We start from the raw sequence: 20,112 nt of genomic DNA, 5'->3' as shown, positions 1-20,112 counted from the left end.
AGAGGAGGCTCCAGAGATACCATAAGAGACCAGCTCTACAACACTCATTATCGGCTCAGGAAAAGTGACGTGCCACTGAGTTGCTGTATACCAACAGGTTTACAATAGGCAGAAGTGAACAGTGGACACACAGACGTACCTGGGGGACATCAACAGTGACAACCGATTCCATACCACAGTGATTATCGGACTAAGGGTCTAAGGTAAGGATTGCTATGATTTTTGCTCTTGAGTATTAATGGGTATGAAGTGAGATCTTTGATAGGATTATTGCATTTGCTTTGGGTTTGATGCTGTCTATGAATAATTTTGACGTAAAAAAAATCCTTGATAGTTATCGTCATTTTACAATAAATATTACGCTGTTAACATGTTCTTTATTTTCAATCCTGCCTTGGTGGAATCTTGAGAAGAAATTACCTCAACAATTGCCTATGAGAAACTGATCTTTAAAACCCACTGCAAAATGTGTTTGTGGAGTTTTTTTTCTCCCCCTGCATAAATATTATTTGATTGTGTCAAATATATCTCCTGCATTGGATAAGTTATAAGTGGCACAAGAAAAACATATTTTAAACTTTAAGGCTTGTTGTTAAGGCTTGTTGTTGCGTGTTGCTGTTTGCCTGTCCAATTGTTCCTCTTCACCAACATTTGGATACCCTAATTTGCAAGTCTGGCCGATCAGAAGGCGCCATCACATGTCACTACCAGCAGTAGTAGGACAGGCCACATGAGCTGCGTTTACACAGGCAGCCTAATTCTGATCTTTTGCCCAATTATTGGAAAAATATCTGATTGGTCAAAAGACACATTTTTTTATATATTTTTTTGTAATTGAGCAGCCTGTGTTAAAGCAGCCTCTCACACTTTCTCTCGGTTCTGAGGCATTAATTGTATAACCAGCCCCCATCCCTCCCTTTCTTTCCTTGTGAAAGGTATGCCTTATTGCACAGACAAGTGTCGCATCCTCTCTTAACCTACAACTTCCCTCTCCTTACACCTCTCCATCCCTCTCCACTCAGCTTCAGTGATGGTGAGTGTGGCTAGACTGGTGTTTATGCTGGGGCTGCTGCTGTGTCTGGGAGCCCAGCTGTCTTCCTCCCAGCACTGGTCCCATGGCTGGTACCCTGGAGGCAAGAGGGAGCTGGACTCATTTACCACCTCTGAGGTGGGTCACAGTACTACAAGCTCAATGACTCAAATGGATATTACATACAGCACTTTTCATCAGGAGTCAAGACGGGTGTTTAGCTCCTGTCTGGGTAACACACAGTAGCCATTTGTGTCACCATCATGCTGTTATCTCTCTGTCTCAGATTTCAGAGGAGATTAAACTCTGTGAGGCAGGAGAATGCAGCTACCTGAGACCCCAGCGAAGGAACATCCTTAAAAACGTTATTGTAAGTGCAGGGGCGGGAAGAAAGTAGTACATTCATGTAATGATACTGTATCAGGTGGCAATCATATATGGCAGGGATAGCTCAAATCTAAGCCTGAGGGGCCGGAATACTTCTCGTTTTCTTTTCTACATGGTCACTGATTAGCCACTCACCAGGGCTATGAAATACTGTATCTGTAATTCATGTCATGTTACTCTCTTTGCAGTTGGATGTCCTGGCCAGAGAATTTCAGAAGAGAAAATAACCTTAGACAACCTATCAACCGTGGCTGATTAAAATCCTCCCTTGTCTCTGTCTGTTTCTTTCATGACCTCTATTCTAATCTCATGTGATTTGGTCCAATTTTGTGGTTTATCCACTTTGATAATCATATAGCATCACCCTTTACCATTGCATCCTTTTTCTGTCCCTTTTTGCTGCTGTAGACTATCAATTACAGTTGTAACATCATGCACATGCCATTTCCTTTAATAAAGTATCTATTTTGTTATTAATGTCTTCATCATTGTCCTCTCTTTAATTGATCTGTTTCAACGAAAGAATAGTTTAAGAGAAATATCATGATGAGAGCAATGTTATCCTTTTTGAAAACATGATTTGAAAATACAAATAAAAAGAAAAACAAACATGTTCTCAGTTATTATATGCAAGTTGAGTACAAAATTCTAACTTTACAGAGAGTAAAGATCTCAAACAGCAGAGAGGAAGAGGCGAATCGAGAAGGTTTACTCTGCCCAAAGTCTGTCCATGAAAATAAGACCACTAAGGGAGGAATATTTGTATGGTGGTCATTTACCTTCACCATTTTAAATATCAACGTCAATGGGGTAAAGTCAGAGTTGGGACATCCCAAGGATCCCAGATAACAAGGACCATTCTGCAACATATTTTTTATTTATTTTAGCAATGCGCATGCGCTGCTCAGATAGGAACAAAGATGGAAGAGCAAAGTATCGGTTCTCCGCTGCTAGTGGAATCAGATACTGAAAATAATATTTTCTATCATAATGTGGGTTCTGTATGAACACTAATAATACCAATGTTTCACAGATTGAAAGTGAGTTCAATAAGAATGTAAAATTACAGTTCGTAGCTAACAAGCTAGGTGGCAATGCTAACGTCTTTAGCCAAGGCAAGGGCATTCTCAAATTAGCGAGCTAAGGTTAGTTCACTAACTGTTAAATGTCGATTAAGGCACTGTAGCTAACCAGATATCCTAGAGGACCCCTTTCCGTCGGTAAACAATCGTGTCTTTCCAACTTGAATGTCGTTTTGCACTTAGCCTTGTACCTACTCCAATAGCTAGCTAGCTAGGTCCCACTCAAACACTTGACTGGGAGGCCCTAAATAGCTGCATTCGCTTTGAAGCCAATTTGCTAGCACAATCCATCCACTGCAGTTGCTGTCCCATTAGATGGGCAAGCAACCAATTGTTGCCTAAATATTTTTCTCCTATACAATCTGAACTGGCACCTGGGTTAAGAAACTAGCTATTGCACAAAATGCAGAGATGAAAATGCTTGTTTCAGGGACTTAATGTATTTAAAACTTTGCTGCCTAACTGAAAATTGTGACCGCATGTTACCTCTTGCCGTAAAACATTTAATTTACTTGTGTAGGCCTATTCAATTCAATTCCATAAGGAATTAACACTTCACACATTGCTGAATAACATGGCTGTCTGAAGAGTATGCAATACCAATAGGTTGTCAACACCAATAAATATAGCTGTTTTCATTCCATTGGTATATTTTTTATACCTAATATACACTACCGTTCAAAAGTTTGGGGTCACTTAAAAATGTCCTTGTTTTTGAAATATTTTTTTTTGGGGGGTCCATTAAAATAACATCCAATTGATCAGAAATACAGTGTAGACATTGTTAATGTTGTAAATGACTATTGCAGCTGGAAACGGCAGATTTTTTATGGGATATCTACATAAGCTTACAGAGGCCCATTATCAGCAACCATCACTCCTGTGTTCCAATGGCATGTTGTGTTAGCTAATCCAAGTTTATCATTTTAAAAGGCTAATTGATCATTAGAAAACCCCTTTTCAATTATATTAGCACCGCTGAAAACTGTTATTCTGATTAAAGAAGCAATAAAACTGGCCTTAGACTATTTGAGTATCTGGAGCATCAGCATTTGTGGGTTTGATTACAGGCTCAAAATGGCCAGAAACAGAACTTTCTTCTGAAACTCGTCAGTCTATTCTTGTTCTGAGAAATGAAGGCTATTCCATGCAATAAATTGCCAAGAAACTGAAGATCTCGTACAACGCTGAATACTACTCCCTTCATAGCTCAAACTTGCTCTAACCAGAATAGAAAGAGGAGTGGGAGGCCCCGGTGCATAACTGAGCAAGAGGTCAAGTACATTAGAGTGTCTAGTTTGAGAAACAGACACCTCACAAGTCCGAAACTGGCAGCTTCATTAAATAGTACCCGCAAAACACCAGTCTCAACACCAACAGTGAAGAGGCGACTCCAGGATGCTGGCCTTCGAGGCAGAGTTCCTCTGTCCAGTGTCTGTTATTTTGCCCATCTTAATCTTTTATTTTTATTGGCCAGTCTGAGATATGGCTTTTTCTTTGCAACTCTGCCTAGAAGGCCAGCATCCCGGAGTCGCCTCTTCACTGTTGACATTGAGACTGGTGTTATGCGGGTACAATTTAATGAAGCTGCCAGTGGAGGACTTGTGAGGCGTTTGTTTCTCAAATTAGACACTCTAATGTACTTGACCTCTTGCTCAGTATATATACACCTGTTCTGAAAGGCCCCAGAGTCTGCAACACCACTAAGCAAGGGGCACCACCAAGCAAGCAGCACCATGATGAACAAGGAGCTCTCCAAACAGGTCAGGGACAAAGTTGTGGAGAAGTACAGATCAGGGTTGGGTGTTTAAAAAATATCCATAACTTTGAACATCCCACGGAGCACAATTAAACCCTGAAGGAGCTGCAAAGCTCCACAGTGGAGATTGGAGTATCTGTCCATAGGACCACTTTAAGCCATACACTCCACAGAGCTGGGTTTTACGGAAGAGCGTCCAGAAAAAAAGACATTTCTCAAAGAAAAAAATAAGCAAACACGTTTGGTGTTTGCCATAAGGCATGTGGGAGACTCCCCAAACATATGGAAGAAGGTACTCTGGTCAGATGAGACTAAAATTGAGCTTTTTGGCCATCAAGGAAAACACAATGTCTGACACAAACCCAACACCTCTCATCACCCCGAGAACCTCATCCCCACAGTGAAGCATGGTGGTGGCAGCATCATGCTGTGGGGATGTTTTTCATTGGCAGGGACTGGGCAACTGGTCAGAATTGAAGGAATGATGGATAGCGCTAAATACAGGGAAATTCTTGAGGGAAACCTGTTTCAGTCTTCCAGAGATTTAAGACTGGGACGGAGGTTCACCTTCCAGCAGGATAATGACCCTAAGCATACTGCTAAAGCAACACTCGAGTGGTTTAAGGGGAAACATTTAAATGTCTTGGAATGGCCTAGTCAAAGCCCAGACCTCAATCCAATTGAGAATCTGTGGTATGACTTATAGATTGCTGTACACCAGCAGAACCCATCCAATTTGAATGAGCTGGAGCAGTTTTGCCTTGGGGTATGGGCAAAAATCCCAGTGGCTAGATGTGCCAAGCTTACAGAGTAATACCTCAAGAGACTTGCAGCTGTAATTGCTGCAAATGGTGGCTCTACAAAGTATTGACTTTGGGGGACTGACTAATTATGCACACTCAAGTTTTCATTTTTTTGGTCTTATTTCTTGTTTGTTTCACAATAAAAAATATTTTGCATCTTCAAAGTGGTAGGCATGTTGTGTAAATCAAATGATACAAACCCCCCAAAAAATCTATTTTAATTCCAGGTTGTAAGGCAACAAAATAGGAAAAATGCCAAGGGGGTGAATACTTTCGCAAGCCACTGTATACCTCTGAGCTTTTATGTTTTTCTGTTGTGCGTAATGTATGGTAGCCTATATCATAGGCTAAGTATTGGATAATGGCACAATCATTTGGGCTTTTTTGGGCTTGGGATCATTAAATGTAGGGCATTAATGTAGGGCTCATAAAATGTATGTAATGTATGGCTCATCAGGCTCAAGTAGCATCAGACTTGAATGTTCATGTCGATCAAAGCTCTAATCAAATCCAGACATATTAATATGCTTTGCATGTTTTAGAATGACACTACTGGTTTGGGTGGGAAAATACAGAGTTACCCAAGAGAAAAGGGATTATTTTCCGGATGGAACATTTGCAAAATCCAGGGAAAATATTCAACCCTAGTCTGTAGCTTATTCTTTAGATCAATGGTTCCCAAACTTTTTATAGTCCCGTACCCCTTCAAACATTCAACCTCCAGCTGCGTACCCCCTTTAGCACCAGGGTCAGCGCACTCTCAAATGTTGTTTTTTACCATCATTGTAAGCCTGCCACACACACTATACAATACATTTATTAAACATAAGAATGAGTGTGAGTTTTTGTCACAACCAGGCTCGTGGGAAGTGACAAAGAGCTCTTATAGAACCAGGGCACAAATAATAATGTAATAATAATAATTTTGCTCTTTATTTAGCCATCTTACATATAAAACTTGATTTGTTCATCGAAAATTGTGAATAACTCCCCACAGGTTAATGAGAAGGGTGTGCTTGAAAGGATGCTCTGCAATGTTGGGTTGTATTGGAGAGAGTCTCAGTCTTTTTCCACACACAGTCTGTGCCTGTCTTTAATTTTCATGCTAGTGATGGCCGAGAATCCACTCTCACATAGGTACGTGGTTGCAAAGGGCATCAGTGTCTTAACAGCGCGATTTGCCAAAGCAGGATACTCTGAGCGCAGCCCAATCCAGAAATGTGGCAGTGGCTTCTGATTTAAATGTAATTTTTACAGAACCGCTTGTTGCAATTTCGATGAGGCTCTCTTGTTCAGATATCGGTAAGTGGACTGGAGGCAGGGCATGAAAGGGATAACGAATCCAGTTGTTTGTGTCATCCGTTTTGGGAAAGTACCTGCGTAATTGCACACCCAACTCACTCAGGTGCTTCGCTATATCACATTTACCGACATTGTCGGTAAGCTTTAGTTCATTTGCACACAACAAATCATACAATGATGGAAAGACCTGTGTGTTGTCCTTGTTTATGCAGACAGAGAAGAACTCCAACTTCTTAATAGCGCTATTTTGCCCCGCACATTGAATATAGTTGCGGAGAGTCCCTGTAATCCTAGATTCAGATCATTCAGGCGAGAAAAAACATCTCCCAGATAGGCCAGTCGTGTGAGAAACTTGTCATCATGCAAGCGGTCAGACAAGTGAAAATTATGGTCAGTAAAGAAAACTTTAAGCTTGTCTCTTAATTTTAAAAAAACGTGTCAATACTTTGCCCCTTGATAACCAGTGCACTTCTGTATGTTGTAAAAGCCTTACATGGTCGCTTACCATATCATTGCATAGTGCAGAAAATACACGAGAGTTCAGGCGCCTTGCTTTAACAAAGTTAACCATTTTCACTGTAGCGTCCAAAACGTCTTTCAAGCTGTCAGGCATTCCCTTGGCAGCAAGAGCCTCTCGGTGGATGCTGCAGTGTACCCACGTGGTGTCGGGAACAACTGCTTGCACGCCCGTTACCACTACACTATGTCTCCCTGTCATGGCTTTTGCGCCATCAGTACAGATACCAACACATCTTGACCACCAAAGTCCATTTGATTTCACAAAGCTGTCCAGTACTTTAAAAATATCCTCTCCTGTTGTCCTGTGGTTTGCAGAAGAGCATGTCTTCCTTAATTGACCCCCCATAAATGTAACAGACATATACCAGGAGCTGTGCCTGGCCCGCCACATCTGTTGACTCATCCAGCTGTAATGCATAGAATTCACTGGCTTGTATGTGAAGCAGTAATTGTTTCAAAACATCTCCTGCCATGTCACTGATGCGTCGTGAAACAGTGTTGTTTGATGAAGGCAGTGTCTGTATAGTTTTTTTGGCCTTTTACCCCAGCATTGTCCCAGCCATATCTGCGGCAGCAGGAAGAATTAAGTCCTCCACAATAGTATGGGGCTTGCCTGTCCTAGCCACTCGGGTAGCTCACCATATAAGATGCTTCTAGCCCCTTCTTATTAATGGTATCTGTTGCTTTTATACATGTCTTACTACTCGAAAGTCCTCTTAATTCTCACTCAAAAAACTCCTGTGGCTTATTTTTCAAATTGGCATGTTTTGTTTCTAAATGTCTGTGCAAGAGTGAAGGTTTCATTGAGTTGTGAGATAGTACTTTTGCACATATAACACAATGTAGCTGAGGAAAGGCACTATTCCCAATATACACTGCTCAAAAAAATAAAGGGAACACTTAAACAACACAATGTAACTCCAAGTCAATCACACTTCTGTGAAATCAAACTGTCCACTTAGGAAGCAACACTGATTGACAATAAATTGCACATGCTGTTGTGCAAATGGAATAGACAAAAGGTGGAAATTATAGGCAATTAGCAAGACACCCCCAATAAAGGAGTGATTCTGCAGGTGGTGACCACAGACCACTTCTCAGTTCCTATGCTTCCTGGCTGATGTTTTGGTCACTTTTGAATGCTGGCGGTGCTCTCACTCTAGTGGTAGCATGAGACGGAGTCTACAACCCACACAAGTGGCTCAGGTAGTGCAGCTCATCCAGGATGGCACATCAATGCGAGCTGTGGCAAGAAGGTTTGCTGTGTCTGTCAGCGTAGTGTCCAGAGCATGGAGGCGCTACCAGGAGACAGGCCAGTACATCAGGAGACGTGGAGGAGGCCGTAGGAGGGCAACAACCCAGCAGCAGGACCGCTACCTCCGCCTTTGTGCAAGGAGCAGCACTGCCAGAGCCCTGCAAAATGACCTCCAGCAGGCCACTATGCGGTGGAGCGCACGGTGTCCCCAGTACGCGTGCTTAGCCCAGTGCGGGCTATTCCACCTCGCTGCACTGGTAGGGCTAGGTTGGGCATCGAGCCGGGTGTCATGAAGCCGGCCCAACGCATCTGGCCTCCAGTGCGTCTCCTCGGGCCGGCGTACATGGCACCAGCCTTACAAATGGTGTCCCCGGTTCGCCAGCATAGCCCAGTGCGGGCTATTCCACCTCGCCGCACTGGCAGGGCTACGGGGACCATTCAACCTGGTAAGGTTGGGCAGGCTCGGTGCTCAAGAGCGCGTGTCCTCCTTCACGGTCCGGTAATTCCGGTGCCACCTCCACGTACCAGTCCTCCGGTGGCAGCCCCCCGCACCAGGCTGTCTCTCCGTTTTCTCTCTCCAGTTGCTCCCACCTGTCCAGCGCTGTCAGAGCCTTCCTCCTCTACAGCACTGCCCGTCTGTCCCGAGCCGTCAGAGCTGTCCGCCAGACAGGAGCAGCCAGTGCCGTCCGACACATTCCACTCTGCGTCTTGGTCCGATCCCTACACACCTTCAGACGAAGAGGAGGAAATCAGCCGTTACACCTGTCTGTTGTTCGGTGCTTTCCGGGGTAGATCTTCGGCTGCATCAGATTCACAACTGTCAGTGTCCATGCTAGCTGGGCTAACAACAAATGCAGAATTACTGATGCTAGCATTGGATGTGCTTGTGGAAGCAGAACAACTTGTGTAGTCGACAGGTGCAGGTGTAGTACTGCTGGTAGTAGCAGTACTACCAGTAGAGCTGGTATGTGTCTCTATGGAAGCGGGCCTTACTTTTTTAACCATTTATCCATTTTTTAGCAAACGGAATGTGCAGCAGCTACATTTGGCTACATATGGACCGTTAGTGGAATTCCCACGAGAGAGTAACGGTTAATGTTATTAGATGTTAGTTATTTGACTAGGCTATCTGTATTTGACATTGTGTTGTTATTTCGCTGAATACTAGATGGTATAATTACATTTTTTCTATTGAAACGAGGCTACTCAGGCCAGAAAAAAAACTCGCCCAAATGTATAGCCTTGTTGGAAAATATGAATGGACTGTTTGAAAATGTGAATCACATTTTTATTTGGTGTACCCGCGACGGCATTGCATACCCCAGTTTGGGAATACCTGCTTTAGATGCTTGGGGCTGCTGGTGAACCATGATGTGCAGGCATAATCAAAGTGACACTGGACTAGCACACTTACCAGAGTTTTGAGGGTGTCTATAGGTTTCCATCCAATTGGCGACAGATTTTCCTGCGAATATTCTAAAACAATATGCACTTTTCAGAGTTTCCTTTGGGACAATTTGACGCCAGACAACGTGATCGGGCAGATTTTTATTTACCAGACATTTGAAAAATGTACCGGACATTCAAATGCATTCAGATCCGACATGGTGCAGCCAGCACTATCAATAAAGGGGGGATATTGGCCAAATGAGCCACATTTACATGTCCTTCAATACAGCATATAACAAATTACAAAAACACTATTCCTTGTGTTTTGATGTGTAGCATATGCAGTTTTTGTATTGTTTTTTAAGCTTTTCTTTAAAATATGATGGTCCACCTCAAGGTTCAGCTGTCAAAGATTTTGAGCACTAAATGCATCAGGGCATTGCATGCATATGTGTCAACTGTATGATATTAATATTGAAAAAAATATGCAGTGCCTTCAGAAAGTATTGAGACCCATTGACTTTTTCATCATTTTGTTACGTTACAGCCTTATTCTAAAATGTATTAAATTTTAAAAAATCCTCATCATTTTACACACAATACCCCATAATGACAATGCAAGAATAGGTTTTTAGAAATGTTTGCAAATGTATATTTAAAAAAAAAACATAAATACCTTAGTTACATAAGTATTCAGACCCTTTGCTATGAGAGTCGAAATTGAGATCAGTTGCATCCTGTTTCGATTGATCATCCTTGAGATGTTTATACAACTTGATTGGAGTCCACCTGTGGTAAATTCAATTGATTGGACATGATTTGGAAAGGCACACACCTGTCTATATAATGTCCCACAGTTGACAATGCATGTCAAAGCAAAAACCAAACCATGAGATCGAAATAATTGTCTGTAGAGCCCCGAGACAGGATTATGTCGAGGCACAGATCTGGGGAAGGGTACTAAAAAATGTCTGCAGCATTGAAGATCACCAATAACACAGTGGCCTCCATCATTCTTAAACGGAAGAAGTTTGGAACCACCAAGACTCTTCCTAGAGCTGGCCTCCCGGCCAAACTGAGCAATCAGGGGAGGAGGCCTGAATGCCAAGTGTGACATCTGTAGGAAACCTGGCACCATCTCTACTGTGAAGCATGGTGGTGGCAGCATCATACAGTGGGATGTTCTTCAGCAGCAGGGACTGGGAGACTAGTCAGGATCGAGGGAAAGATGAACAGAGCAAACTACAGAGAGATCCTTGATGAAAACCTGCTTCAGAGGGCTCAGGACCTCAGACTGGGGTGAAGGTTCACCTTCCAACAGGACAACAACCCTAAGCACACAGCCAAGACAATGCAGGAGTGGCTCCCGGACAAGTCTCTGAATGTCCTTGAGTGGCCCAGCCAAAGCCCGTACTTGAACCCGATCGAACATCTCTGGAGAGACCTGAAAATAGCTGTGCAACGACGCTCCCCCTCCTACCTGACAGAGCTTGAGAAGATCTGCAGAGAAGAATGGGAGAAACTCTCCAAATACAGGTGTGCCAAGTTTGTAGCTTCATACCCAAGAAGACTTGAGGATGTAATCTCTGCCATAGGTGCTTCAACAAAGTATTGAGTAAAGGGTGTGAATACTTGGCACCATATTTAGGTTTTTTATTTTGTATAAATGTTCTAAAATAAAAATGCTTTTGCTTTGTCAATATTGGCTATTGTGTGTAGATTGTTGAGGAAAAAAACAATTTAATCAATTTTAGAATAAGGCTCTACCGTAACAAAATGTGGAAAAGGTCCACCTGCTCCACTCTGGAGCGGGATTTCATTTAGGATCTCTCTGTACTTTGCTCCGTTCATCTTTCCCTTGATCCTGACTAGTCTCCCAGTCCCTGCCGCTAAAAAACATCCCCAGGTCTTGATGCTGCCACCACCATGTTTCACCATAAAGATGGTGCCAGGTTTCCTTCAGATGTGACGCTTGGCATTCAAGCCAAAGAGTTCATTCTTGGTTTCATCAAACCACAGAATCTTGTTTTTCATCAATCAAATCAAATCAAATGTTATTGGCCACATACACATGGTTAGCAGATGTTATTGCGAGTGTAGCGAAATGCTTATGCTTCTAGATCTGACAGTGCAGCAATATCTAACATCTAATCTAACAGTTCCACAACAACTACCTAATACACACAATCTAGTAAAGGAATGGGATAAGAATATGTAAGCAGTGACAGAGCGGCTAAGATGCAATAGATAGTAAAGAATAGATTTTGAAGGGTACATTATACAGTATATACATATGAGATGAGTAATGCGAGATATGTAAACATTCTTAAAGTGGCATTATTAAAGTGACTAGTGTTCCATTTATTAAAGTGGCCAATGATATCAAGTCTGTTGGTAGGCAGCCACCTCTCTGTGCTAGTGGTGGCTGTTTAACAATCTGATGGCCTTGAGATAGAAGCTGTTTTTCAATCTCTTTGTCCCAGCTTTGATGCACCTGTACTGACCTCACCTCAACAGATGGAAGCGGGGTGAACAGGCATTGGCTCGGGTGGTTATTGTCCTTGATGATCTTTTTTGCTGTCTGTGTGCGTGGACCGTATGCCCAGTTTGTTGGTGATATGTACACTGAGGAACTTAAAACGTTCCACCTTCTCCACTGCTGTCCTGTCAATGTGGATAGGGGGGTGCTCCCTTTGCTGTTTCCTGAAGTCCACGATCATCACATTTATTTTGCTGAAAATTGAGTGAGATGTTATTTTCCAGACACCACACTCTGGGGGCCCTCACATCCTCCCTGTCGGCTGTCTTGTCGTTGTTGGTAATCAAGCCTACCACTGTAGTGTCGTCTGCAAACTTGATGATTGAGTTGGAGGCGTGCATGGCCACACAGTCGTGGGTGAACAGGGAGTACAGGAGTGGGCTGAGAACGCACCCTTGTGGGGCCCCAGTGTTGAGGATCAGCAGAGTGGAGATAGGTGGAAGGTGGAATTGAGGTACAGTAATGGTAGTACAGATGCAATGCTTAACCATCTGAAAGGGATGCACCGTGAGACCCAAACCATTGCTGGCAGCAGCGCAGCTGCATTGTGAATTCACATGGAATTTTATGCAGTTTTCTTATCGTTTTAATGCAAAACCGATTTTTTAAAGGCTGTTTAATATCCCTAATCTATATCACTCTGCTTAATAGACAGGTTAGTACAGCCTATATCACTCTGCCTAATAGACAGTGTGAAGGAACATTTTATGTTTGTGCTTTTCTAATAACCAATTTGACTGGGTTCATGCAAGTGACTGATTGATCGTGCCTGGGAGCAATCGTCACTATCAGTATTTGCAATTTGACAGTATGCCCAGAACATTGTTTTGAGAACGAAAGGGATATCTCAGTTTCAAGGTCTCAGCTTGGAGAGAAGAAGCCTTGTGAGGTATTGGTCGCTCACATGCATAAACCAAACATGAATGATTAATTCATTATGAATAATGAATAAGCTAAATCACGCAAATATAACTTGTCTGTGTAAGCAGTATATAAGCAAACTAACAGGACTGCCCCGGCAGAGCTCACTTCAGACTGGTACTTTATGCATCTAAGTTTGACTGTGATCTCTCCAGCTTTCTGTTAATAAAGAATGATTCATTTAAGATTGAATTCAGGTATCCCTGGTGGTAATTTCCACAACAGGTTAGTACAGCCTAAATCACTGTGCCTCATAGAGAGGTTAGTACAGCCTATATCACTGTGCCTAATACACAGGTTAGTACAGCCTATATCACTCTGCCTAATAGGCAGGTTAGTACTAGTAATCTAACACTAAGTAATAGTCAGTGTTAAAAACTGAACCCACACATCTCTCTTTCCCAATCAGACACTCTCTCTCTCAAAGTGGCCCTGAGTAGCCCATTCCCGGCCCACCCCAGACCTCTGGCACAGACCAGGGAACAGGCAAGGAGGTGGGGAAGGGACCCCAGGACACCTCAGCCACTGTGAACCTGAGTGATCCGAACAAGCAGTGCCACCTGCAACAACCCCCACAAGGCCCAGGAACATTATGTTGGCCGCTAGCACCAGAGAAATCACTCCTGCCAGCAGCTGCTCAAAGACCTTTGAGAGTACCCCGCACAAGGTACCCATGCCCTACACTGACTGCCTGTCTATGGTGATCACCAGTCATGAAATGGTTGGAAAGGAAAGCATTGTCAGAGAAAATGGTCAGAGAAAATGGGCTAAGGTTTTTAACCCCTCAAATAGCTCTGTCTCCTTCAAAAATGTGTGTATGTGTTTCAGTGTTGTGTGGAATCGAGCAAAGCAAGGTTTCTGAGTAATAATATTATTCTGTCTGCTATATTCCTCTGTCTGCAGCCAAGTCCTTTACATGTCCAGCGTGTAACATTAAGCTTGACCCTGTGGAGATGTACCCGGCTCACATGCAAGGAAACAAGCACCAGATCAAGACAACAACCACAGGCAAAAGCTATGGGATGAGTCCATCATAGGCTTGTGATGCTGAACAAGGAACACACTCATCACAAATATGTTTAGTGGAATATAAAGCAGACAGTTTGGTGAATATGAACAAAAGCAACCAAGTTCCACGTGCTTCCCTAAATATGTAAAGCAAAGTAGGCTAACATGGAGAAATGTTACAGTTTCATGTTCCAGTGGTGTAAATACTTTAAAGTACTAATTAAGTTGTTTTTTTGGTGTATCTGTACATTACTATTTATATTTTTGACAACTTTTACTTTTACTTCACTTACATTCCAATTCACGCACTTATCAAGAGAACATCCCTGGTCATCCCTACTGACTATGATCTGGCAGACTCACTAAACAGACATGGTTCAGTTGTAAATGATGTCTTGAGTTTTGGAGTGTGCCCCTGGCTATCCATAAATGAAAAACTGTGCCGTCTGGTTTGCTTACTTTTACTTTTGATACGTATATTTTAGCAATTACATTTACTTTTGATACTTAATTATATTTCAAACCAAATACTTTTAGACACTTATTTTACTCGGTGACTTACATTTTTACTTGAGTCATTTTCTATTAAGGTATCTTTACTTTAACTCAAGTATGATAACAATTGGATACTTTTCCCACCACTGCTATTTGGCATCACAATTTGCAACAAACAAGCTCCCATGTTCGTTTGTTTATGTTCACCAACTATGTGTTCTAGATGATGTTGCTAGACGTCTTTGACATTTTTTATTAGGATCCCCATTAGCTGTTGCGAAAGCAGCAGCTACTCCTGGGGTCCACACAAAACATGAAACATGACATTATACAGAACATTAATAGACAAGAACAGCTCAAGGAAAGAACTACATACATTTATAAAAGTATTTTACAAGTTTTACAGCTGTCAAGCCCCGGACAACCTGGACATCATAAAAATTCAACAGCAACAACATTGGCGTACGACAACTGACTTTACACAGCAGTAGTTTAGGTATGCTAGCTGGCTAGCCATATGCTTATTGTAAAATAAGGGTTTGTGTCATGAATGTAATACACTTCATCAGCTGCCAAGACTGTTTATTATATATGCTATAACATGGTTCTGATAGCGTAACGATAGTGCATTCAAGGACTATGTCATCGCTTTATGTTATCGACAACCTCGACACGCAATTGCACATTTGCTCCATTCTGTCGGCAAGACGCATTTTAAAGTGACAGAGCTTACTTCACAGCCAAAATCATATGTTGCAATGACATCAAACACATCTACTTTAAAGAAACTTTGTTGGTCTGAATTCCAAGCAAGTGTTTCAGCAGAACGGATTCCGAATGGCATATGACCTCCCCCTATCCAGCATGTCTATTAATGAATCTGTCCCACAAGTTCCACTGTAGACTTTGTCTTACCAATGATTAGTGAGATACAATATGTGTTACTCTGTCTTCCACTTTTTCCATTCAGAATGTCCTTTGGAACAGGGATCAACCATCCCTCCTCCTGGAGAGCTTCTGGGTAAGCATTGGCCCCAGCCGTGCTCCAATATACCTGATTCAGCTCATCAAGGGCTGGCGCAAAAGCCCAAAAGTGTTTGTGCTCCTGTTTGGGTTGTAAAGGAGGTTTGACAAGCTGGTGGTGAATGGATTAGATGAAGAGTGCTATTAGGTGAAATCTATTAATAGCTATTGAGTTTTGTCTGTCTAATTTCAATCAAACTTAACCATGGTCCTAGCAGCTGTAAATCGGATCAAAAATCAAACCGAAAACAAGCTTTTATTGTGACATATTGTTTTCCATTGATATCATAGGTACAGTTGCTTTCTCACTGAGTTTGTCTCTGGTGTTAGCCTAATCTTTGCCCTTTTGGAGCATAGTAGCCTACCTGACGCTGATAATACCGCTACCACTGGATAATGGTTGGATTCTGTGCGCGAACTATGCAATTGGTGAGTTGTGGAGTTTCATATTGGATATACAGAGTAGCCTAATCAACAAAGTAAAACAAAACTAATTAGCTATGAAACATCCAACTTGTTTCAGTGTCATTTGTCGACGTGGAATCAATGTGGGAAATACATTTCAACCAGCGTTGTAAACATTGAGATTAGGGTCAAACTTAAACTTAAATACATTGACAGGTTGTTACGTCAATCTAATTTGAACATAATCATCAGAACTATGAATATGTTGAAATTGTGTTAAATTCCCCCAAAATATGTTTCATTCTATATTTAATATACAGGTAACTCCCAACATAGTGTTTTAACCTCTTAAATGTAAAGTCCCCATATTTGGGAACCCTTTTAGATTTGATTTATTCAATTCAGTCTGGTATGAGAACGGTAGCCCCTATCTCCAAAAGCATGGTATCTGCGAAAAGCTGAGTATTTTGGGTTTTGATTGGCGCCTTCAATTCTTTCATGTGATTTACTACCATCTATGGACATGCGTATGTATAAGGACATGCGGAGGCAATGACCTAATTTCAAGATGGCTGCTACCTACATTCCGGTTTGCGTTGTGAAGCATCAACGAAATAAACAGGGAATACGTTGATACACATCGAAAGCCGGGACTCCACAGATCATGAGGATATTTTATTTGTCTGCATGTGACCTACCGTTATTGATTATTGATCACCAGCCCCGAGAGTCAAATTTTTTATTTTACACGTTTGTGTAAAACAGCAAACATCTTACAAGGTAAGCTTCGATTTGGTCTGTGTTTGAGCTATAACTACATTGGTTTCAGATCAATCCTTAGGTTGGTAGGAACAAATCTAGCCTATTGCCAATGTTATCTGATTATGCATGACTTAATAGCAACATTGAATGTCCACCGAGTGACTATCTTTGCGCATCAAAAATATGTTGCCTGCTTACGCACTGTAGGCATCCATTACACAGGGGATTGGCTACTATGGCATCTTGACAGTCTAGTAGCCAATGAGATAAGCTTTCCAGGGATATGCAGTTGACCTGGGTGGGACAAAGCAAGGCCTAGACCCTTTTATGCGTAATGCGAACTATTGCTACCTGGGTCAGAGACTTGGAAACATCCCATGACCACACCTGTTTCCTGATATTGTTCACACTTTGTAGGAGCCATCTGATGTGTTTCCAGCTCTGGGCATCAATAATTCACGTACAGCTTGTCAATGAAAGATGACTTTAAAAATACAAAAGTGTTTTTTGTGTGTTTTGAGCTATGTAACTCCTATCTATTTTCTGATAATTTCCTCACAATCTCCCAGATGTCGTCTATCCAAATATACCACGTTTTTGCATGTCAAATATGTAATTGCACATGACTAACAGTTACTTTTGGGTATGTCTATTTAGGCAGAAATCTACATTTTGCCATTAATAGGGCATTGGGCCACCGCGACCCGGAACAGCTTCAATGCACCTTGACATAGATGAGAAATTCCATTATTTGCTGTTTTGTTAATGGTGGTGGAAAACTGTCTCAGGTGTCACTTCAGAAGTGTTCAATTGACTTGAGATCTGGTGACTGAGACGGCCATGGCATATAGTTTTCATGCACATCAAACCATTCAGTGACAACTCGTGCGCTGTGGATGGGGGGGGCATTGTCATCCTATTTGGGTATAGCCATGGTAGACAAAAGAATGACCTTCCCTGCATTTTTATACATCACCCTAAGCATGATGGGATGTTAATTGCTTAATTAACCCTGGAACCACACCTGTGTGGAAGCACCTGCTTTCAATATGCTTTGTGTCTCATTTACTGAAGTGTTTCCAGTATTTTGTCAGCTACCTGTATATTGGGTGGTTGAAATTGTTCATATTTGATTAGACATGTTATTTGACCTTGTTTCAATGTTGATAGTAAAATGGTATAATTGGATCAACATCATTGTTTCAACATCATTCCATCAACCTAATTTAAGAGAAGTCTCAGGATAGTAAGTTGGTGGTTGAAGATATCCCTCTGGTGGTGTGAGGGCTGTACTTTGGCAAAGCGGGTGGGGTTATATCCTGCCTGTTTGGCCCTGTCCGGGGGAATCGTCAGACGGGCCACAGTGTCTCCCGACCCCTCCTGTCTCAGCCTCCAGTATTTATGCTGCAATACTTTGTGTCGGGGGGACTAGGGTCAGTCTGTTATATCTGGAGTATTTCTCCTGTCTTATCCGGTGTCCTTTGTGAATTTAAGTATGCTCTCTCTAATTCTTTCTCTCTGAGGACCTAAGCCCTAGGACCATGCCTCAGGACTACCTGGCCTGATGACTCCTTGCTGTCCCCAGTCCCCCTGTTCGTGCTGCTGCTCCAGTATCAGCTGTTCCGCCTGCGGCTATGGAACCCTGACTTGTTCACCGGATGTGCTACCTTGTCCCAGACCTGCTGTTTTCAACTCTCCAAAGACCGCAGGTGCGGTAGAGATACTCTGAATGATCGGCTATGAAAAGCCAACTGACATTTACTCCAGAGGTGCTGACCTGTTGCACCCTCTACAACCACTGTTATTATCATCTGACCCTGCTGGTCATCTATGAACATTTGAACATCTTGGCCTTGTTCTGTTATAATCTCCACCTGGCACAGCCAGAAGAGGACTGGCCACCCCTCATAGCCTGGTTCCTCTCTAGGTTTCAGCCTTTCAAGGGAGTTTCTCCTAGTCACTGTGCTTCTACACCTGCATTGCTTGCTGTTTGGGGTTTTAGGCTGGGTTTCTGTAGAGCACTTTGTGACATCAGCTGATGTAAAAAGGGCTTTATAAATACATTTGATTGATGTAAGATGTGAAGCCACATTCTTACAATTCCTGCCTGAACAGTGACTCCTATTGGTACATGAGGGGTAATGGACTTTAGTGAGAACAAGTCTACCATCCAGATGCCCACCTCAATGTACCCTGCTTAGCTTTGAAAACAAGCCGTATATGTTTCAGCTGAGCCATCATGGCAACACATGTAGATGGTGATCAGCTTCCATACTATTTTGTGTAGACTACCTAAATAACATTGAATAGTATTTGCATTGCCCCACCTCTTTTACGCTGCTGATACTCTCTGTTTATTATCTATGCATAGTCACTTTAACTCTACCTACATGTACATATTACCTCAGTTACCTCGACTAACCGCTGCTCCCTCACATTGACTCTGTACCGTCACCCCCTATATATAGCCTCGCTACTGTTATTTTTACTGCTGCTCTTTAATTATTTGTTACTTTTATTTTAAATGTTTAACTTGCTTGAAACTGCATTGTTGGTTAAGGGCGTGTAAGTAAGCATTTCACTGTAAGGTCTACACCTGTTGTATTCGGCGCACGTGACAAATACATTTTTTATTTGATTTGAAAGTAACTTACTTATGTGAAAGTAAATGTAGGCTACATTGACATCTGAATTGCCCAAAGGACACCATCATTTCAACACAATGCTAGGTATACTATTATTTGTCTATGGTAGATTAGGTCTTAATATATTTAAGTTGAAGTTTTACCCTAATTTCAATGTTTACAACACTGGTTGAAATTTGATGATAACATTACTGGTTGATGACTTTTTAAAAATCCAATGTAAAGTTGGGTCTAAAATTTGACACCCTTGATAAACATGAGCAATAATGACTATTAAAAAAATTATTCAAATACTGAGCTATATTCTTATGCTAAAAAAAATTGGGAAATTATACTATTTTATACTAATGTAATTGCTCAAAGATTTTGTTTAACAAGTAATATATTTTTTTCTTCCTCAAAGGTGGTCAAGATTATTGACACCCCTAAAGATTCTTATAAATAAATTAGTCAAAAGTTTAGTATTTGGTCCCATATTCCTAGCATGCAATTACTACATCAAGCTTGTGACTCTACAAACTTGTTGGATGCATTTGCAGTTTGTTTTGTGCCCAAAATAAATGAATGGTAAATAAGGTGTTGTGTCATTTTGGAGTCACTGTTATTGTAAATAAGAATAGAATATGTTTCTAAACACTTCTACATTGTGGATGCTACCATGATTACAGATAATCCTGAATGAATTGTGAATAATGAGAGTGAAAGTTAGAGGGTCAAAGATCATACACCAAGACACGCTAACCTCTCACCATTACCAATTACAGGGGAGGTTAGCATGTCTTGGGGGT

The 20,112-nt window shown here is 41.8% G+C and overlaps 1 protein-coding gene across 1 annotated transcript; it reads left to right on the top strand.

The window, feature by feature from the left end:
* The first annotated feature begins 1,030 nt into the window (after positions 1-1,030).
* LOC120026256 (progonadoliberin-2) lies at positions 1,031-1,644 on the top strand. Its single transcript, XM_038971083.1, has 3 exons — positions 1,031-1,168; positions 1,317-1,400; positions 1,606-1,644. The coding sequence occupies exons 1-3, from the start codon at positions 1,031-1,033 to the stop codon at positions 1,642-1,644; spliced, it is 261 nt and encodes an 86-aa protein (XP_038827011.1).
* The last annotated feature ends 18,468 nt before the right edge of the window (positions 1,645-20,112 follow it).

This window comes from Salvelinus namaycush, chromosome 2, assembly GCF_016432855.1.
Source record: "Salvelinus namaycush isolate Seneca chromosome 2, SaNama_1.0, whole genome shotgun sequence".
NCBI lineage: Eukaryota > Metazoa > Chordata > Actinopteri > Salmoniformes > Salmonidae > Salvelinus > Salvelinus namaycush.
This window is presented reverse-complemented; position numbering and strand designations above follow the sequence as displayed.